The sequence below is a fragment of the Pelophylax lessonae genome (genome assembly GCF_965119305.1).
Source record: "Pelophylax lessonae genome assembly, chromosome: 5".
Classification (NCBI taxonomy): Eukaryota; Metazoa; Chordata; class Amphibia; order Anura; family Ranidae; genus Pelophylax; species Pelophylax lessonae.
In genome coordinates this window covers 314,541,574-314,547,945 of record NC_138772.1, presented here as the reverse complement: position 1 = coordinate 314,547,945, position 6,372 = coordinate 314,541,574, and the positions used below count along the sequence as shown (strand labels likewise).

At 37.2% G+C, this 6,372-nt stretch overlaps 1 protein-coding gene across 1 annotated transcript in view; it reads right to left on the bottom strand.

The window, feature by feature from the left end:
• Positions 1-4,159: 4,159 nt before the first annotated feature.
• ZCCHC2 (zinc finger CCHC-type containing 2) overlaps positions 4,160-6,372 on the bottom strand; it is a 181,607-nt gene continuing 179,394 nt past the window's right edge. The window contains exon 14 of the mRNA XM_082259718.1: positions 4,160-6,134. Within this exon, the coding sequence (XP_082115844.1) occupies positions 6,067-6,134 (68 nt within the window). The 3' untranslated portion in view covers positions 4,160-6,066. The remainder of the gene's footprint in view (positions 6,135-6,372) is intronic.

The following is a 6,372-nucleotide window of genomic DNA, read 5'->3' as shown; positions in this document are numbered from 1 at the left end:
CCACAGTTAGAATCAGTCCCCTAGGATTACATTTAACCCCTTGATCACCAACAGGGTTAACCCCTTCCCTGCCAGTGTCATGATTACAGTAACAGTGCATATTTTTAGCACCGATTACTGTAGTAATGTCACTGGTACCCCCAAAAGTGTCAAAAATGTCAGTTAGGGGTCCGATCTGTCCGCCGCAATGTCGCAGTCCCGCAAAAAAAAAAAAAATAAAAAAAAAATCGCAGATCGCCATTACTAGTAAAAAAAAAAAAAATAAAAGTGACAAATCTTTCCCACAGTTTGTAAACGTGATAACTTTTGCGCAAACCAATCAAAATACGCTTATTGCTATTTTTTTTTTTTTACCAAAAATATGTAGCAGAAAACAAATTGGCCTAAAATGTTAAAACATTTTGATTTTTACATTTTTTTTGAGAATGTTATATAGCAGAATGTGAAAAATATATATATTTTTTTTTCCAAAATTGTCACTTTGTTTATAGAGAAAAAAAAAAAAAAAAAAAAAAAAAAAAAATCGCACAGGTAATCAAATACCACCAAAAGAAAGCTCTATTTGTGGGGGAAAAAAGGGCGTCAATTTGATTTGGGTACAGCGTCGCACGACTGCGCAATTGTCCGTTAAAATAACGCAGTGCCGAATTGCAAAATAGGGTCTGGTCATTAAGGGGGAAAGTCCTCAGGTCTGAAAAAAGGATAAACAAAGTATTGAGCCGTACAAACATCTTATCAGGATGTTTGCCGTCACTGTAAAGGAAAACTGAAAACAGCTGGTGCAGCTATTAAGGGAACGTTTATAAATGTACTCCTGTGGCCCAAAAGAGATATACCCAAAAAAAAAAAAAAAATAAGTGATCATCGCTGCGACACATGTTCAGGAAGCTCCCGATCGCAAATATGCATTAGGAGCTTACCGATCCCCGCCAGCTACTGTGCTGGGAGTGTGGAAAGAATACGCTCAGCATGGTAAATTGTTTACACGGGGCCGCATACATGTGGCTGCTTGGATTTAAGGCACACCCACCGAGTGGCCACATATATGTTTACTGTCTGCGCCAAGGTCCTTAAAAAAAAAAAAAAATGTTCATTACCCTTGTGATCATTAATCAATTTGTGGAGTAGACCTGCAGGTAGGCATTTTGGATACAATCCTGAAGAGAGCACAAGTAAAAAGATCAGCCAATTCAGGCTTCTCTGGTTTAGAGGGTCAAACTTTTTTCTGTAATTGGTTAGATGCGACACCCGAAAGAACACGTATGTGGCGTTTTTCACGTTTTGAGCAGGTTTATCACATCCACACGCCTGTGGCACAACTAGTGTATTTAAAGGAAGGCCTGCTTGTTTATTGTGGATGTTAATTCATATTGTTACATAGTCTGGTTGAAAAAAAAAAAAAGACAAAAGTCAATCTCGTTCAAACAATAAGAGGGAAAAGGAAAAACCAAACATTTTTTTTTTTATTTTACAATCCTATATACACAATCCCATACCCACAGCTGATCCAGAGGAAGGCAAAAACCGCCAGCAAAGTATGATCCAATTTGCTCCAGCAGGGGAAAAATTCCTTGCTGATCCCCCAAGAGGCAAATCCGATATTCCCTGGATCAACTTAACCTATAAATGTTAGTATCCAGTTATGTTATGTATATTTAGGAAATAATCCAGGCCTTTTTTTAAAGCAATCATAGTTGTGTGGACTCTTTTTGTAGTGCTTTTGTTATGCACTTTTGAATTGTTTCAGGTCAGTAAAGCCAAAGAAATGCCGCTCTAGGTGAGTGACCGACTCTCACACGTTGTGAACAGGAACCCAGGGTGCTGCACAGCTCATCTGTGAGATTCAGACATGTAAAGATCCAGAATATTGCTGCACTCTTTGGTAACTTTATTGAAGTATTGAAATCACATCAAAGGTATGACACGAACATAAAAGGCAACGCGTTTCACGCTAAAGTCAGCGCTTACACAAACCTCATGTGGTTTGAGTAAGCCCTGACTTTAGCATGAAACGCGTTGCCTTTTATGTTCCTTTCATACCTGTGATGTGATTTTAATACTTCAATAACGTTACCAAGGAGTGCAGCGATATTTTGGATTTTTACATGTTTCTGAATTCCACTATGTAATTTTTCTTTTGCCCAATTTGGATAGTAGTACTTTTTTTTTATTCTATGTGGACAATATGGGCAATGATATGTAAAGCTGTGCTATCAGCTTTTGTTGATTTTTCCCAGAAGCTTGGTCTCACCCTTTATTTAAATTCAGACTGCTATGCCTTTTTGCATCTAGGCCGTGTCTTTTAAAACATGTAAAGCAATACTGCACATTTTACTAACAGGCAACTATGGACACTAAATATCTTTACTGCAGTCTCAATGTTTACAAATTGAACAGTTTTTTCAACACATATCAATGGTCAATTTCATTCCACATCAGTACACTGATGGCTAATTACTCATTTAAAGTAAACATTTTAAATGACAAGCACACAGTCAAATGCAAAATTTAAAACATTTACAGTATACTGTATGCAAACTGTTTTACCTGAAAGGGAAGTTGTAATAGTCCCAGATCTTCCTGCAGATTACACAAGCTAAATACAGCTTAGTCTAGGATCCACCCCAGCCCATGACATTAGAAGAGCCGATGCATGCCAATGTTCAACCCTTAAAGTATGCTCAAGCTGAGCCAAGTACTAAGAGTAGAGCCCTGATTTCCCTCGATCAGTGGTCTCCAAACTGCAGCCTGTGGCCTGGATATGGTCCTTTGCATGCCTTTATCCGGTTGGGGCACTATATCTTCCACTGACACCAACAATGGGGCACTATTCCTTCCACTGACACCAAAGATGGAGCACTATTCATCCCACTGACACCATAGTTGGGGCACTATTCTTCCCACTGATACCAATGATGAGGCACTAATCCCCCCACTAATACCAACTATGGGGCACTACTACCAATCATAGGGCGCCATTTCTTCCACTGATACCAATGGGGTACTATTCCCCCAACTAATACCAATAATGGGGCACCAGTTCTCCCACTGACACTAACAATGGAAATTATTCCTTTCACCTATACCAATTATGAGGCACAGTTCCTCCTCGTACTGCCCACGTCATTTTTTTCACCCCTTCTGATCAAGTCTGAGGCATTTTCTACACCCAGTGGTCACAATATGGCCCTCCTAAAGTCTGAAGGACAGTAAACTAGGCCTTTGACTAAAAAGTTTGGGGACCCCAGCCCTAGTGTTGACTATCCCTCTGCCACTCTGCTGTTGAGGATTACAGAGCCAAGGCCAATATGAAGAGACACTTGTAATGATTTTTCATGCAGTACATAACTTTTTTTTTTTTTTTTTTTTAATACATTTGCCTGACATTTAGCTTTAAAGCCCTACATTGTGACTCCCCCACCCACACCCCCAAGTCTGACCGGTTACAGATCAACTTTCAAATATAAATGAATAGGAAACGTGCACAAAATGCTTTTCTGTTTTTTTATTGCTGTTAATTCAAGGAAATAAGTTTGCATAAAATTCAAAATCTGTTCTAGAAATATAAGTAACCTTTCCAGTACATAATTGAAATATCAAAGAATATGGTAAACATACAAATAAAGAGAAGGTAACACCTCACTCTTGAAGTATTGTAGAATCCTCCTATCTCCTTTTTGCTGCTTTAACCCTTGCTGCTTAGTCTAACCGAAGAGGAATCTTGCACTACACCTTCACTGTGTTCAATCATATCCAAAATAATTAGATCAAATAAAATATTTATAAGATTTTCTTCTTCCTCTTAAATTAAAGCTTTTTTGTGAATTTTTTTAATGTCATCTATACATTTTGCCTTCCTCAAACATCATATTTTGATGCAGTATAGCTGGGGAGGACAAAATAGTTTAAATCAAGATATCATCTATATATATATTTTTTTTTTTTTTCAAGTTTTGAAATTCATGAAGCAACTTCTTGTAATAAGATTTTGCAGTTTAAAAAAAGTTCTCTATGGTCTTAGTTACCATATTTCCATTTTAAATGTTTTTATTAAGCCTACATTTACCTGTTCTGAAAGAATGTAATTCGGACCTAAAAAAAAAAAAAAAAAAAAATACGCATCTGAAAAAATAAAATAAAAATAAAACAACTTCTCCAGCGAATGGAAGTTAGAGGAATGCGCAAAAGGAAAAAAACAGTAATATAATGCTGGTAAATGGCTGCTGTTTGACACAGAATACACACCTATCTCCCAGATAACCTCAGTGCACAAAGGTATGTCAAGCATTACCTGGAATCAAGAAATTGTAGTGCATATATTGGCTTTTTTAAAAAATATATATATAAAATGTAAAACAGCAGCAAATGTCTAAGATGACATGACACTGACTATAAGGGCAAGGACAGATTAGTGTCTTTGCACACTGAATTTCTTCAGTGAAGACCACAATGTTTCCTCACATTAAAGAAAAAAAACAGTACTGTGAGAAACATGAAGGCTGCCATTACTGACCTCACCTTCTGAAATTGCTAGTAACCTGCTGTTCATGCTGATTCAATGGCTTCATAACCTTTTATTACAGACTTGTAACACTATGCAGATCAGGAATTCTGACTATACTCCAACTTTCATATCTCCATGATAGTTCTGGGACATTTAAAACACATGGAAACCAGAAACAGCCAGGCAACTGGCATTTTAGGAAGGCAGCTCCTATTTTTCGATCACTACAGGTTTCCTTTAATCTGATCATTGCTTTAGCAGTTAAATGGGCATACATGGGAAAACACCATACACCATCATAAAAGTGTGTGTGTGTTAACTAAGAAGTGGCATTTAGCTTTTGTTGTAAATATCTCTTTTGTGATAGGGCAGGGTAGTTTCCCACACATACTGATAGAACAATTTTCAGACTAACATGGACCATGCAAGTAGCGGTTTTCAGTTTAGACAACTGACACATATAAAAATACCACCTTAAACCACCCTTAAAGAACACAAAAATAATCATCTTCACATTATGAGATATGTTCAGTGGTAGATTTTATGAACAGAACAATTAAATAGTTAACTCTGTGCTACTCTTGCCAATTAACAAGAATAGTCTTCAAAATAAATGACTGAAACTTCTCATACTTAAATACTGTAATACGTCTTAAGCGTTAAAAATAAATTAGGCTTGGATATGCCTTGCAGAGGCACCACTGTGTTCTGCCACAAGGATAACCCATAGCCTGACTGCATAGACAGAACATTTCTGTCTAAATTCAACAGCAGTCAGATAAGTTTAAAGAAAACCTATAACATAGGTTATTTTGTTTTCTAGAAAATAAAAATACTTATCAATCAAACGTCAAACTGTTGCAGTTAACATAACAGCAGATGCAAAGGGGGGATCTCTGCATCAACAAGATAACTTGTTATGAGATGTCTTCCAAGTCGTCATCTGAAACTAAATATTCAGATATTTCTCTAGCTTTTGACTTGGAGGTGTTAGCGCTTACATTTTATAGGCATGGTTTTACCCAATACATAAAACTCAGAAGGGCGAAGAGAACGTATGTTCAATACAATTGCAAAATCAAACTTTTTTTTGTCTTCCTGTTACACACACCAAACCTCTGCTGTGACTTTTGAGTCTACAGCTGAGAGCTTTACATAATCATACACTGTGCGACAGACAGAAGATGCACCACAGATTCAAAGATAAGTCACAGGAATAAACAAAGTAACAGGTCATTGAAATTTCGGGAACATTTACATTTTTGCAAAAGATTAGGTTTCCTCTTCATCTCGGTTTCCACCACACTGTAGATCCAACCATCCTAGGCATGTTTTTTAGCCACTGTTCTTCATGTAAGGCTTTGGCCTGTTTAAACAGGTATGCTATATACACTTCTTCAGTTCGAGGTACACAATTCATGGCACAGTAATGGGCTTCTTTTCATCTTGAAGTTGTAAACATTCTAGCTCCTAAACCCATCATGAAAAGGAAAGTGAATTTTCCATATGGTAACGTTACAAGAAGATTCAACGTACATGAAATAAAATTTTGTGGACTGGTGTCAGTCAGCAGAATCCAAAGAATCATGAGAGGGATTAGGGAGAGGTGCATACCTCAGCCTGAAAGTGCCTAAAACAGGAAAGAGAACTTCTGAGTCAATGTTTACAAACTAGAAAAAGTTCAACAAAATATTTATGGGGTAAAGAAGCACAAAATCAAAAAGGCACTTTTTCAGTGGGTGATTTGAGCATCACACAGTTGCTATAGTAATACATGTTGGGACCCATTAAACAACTTAAATAAATGGCTTACTTCTTAAGGGGGAGAGGGGGGGGGGGCAGTTTTTTACATCCCCAAATATTCTCTT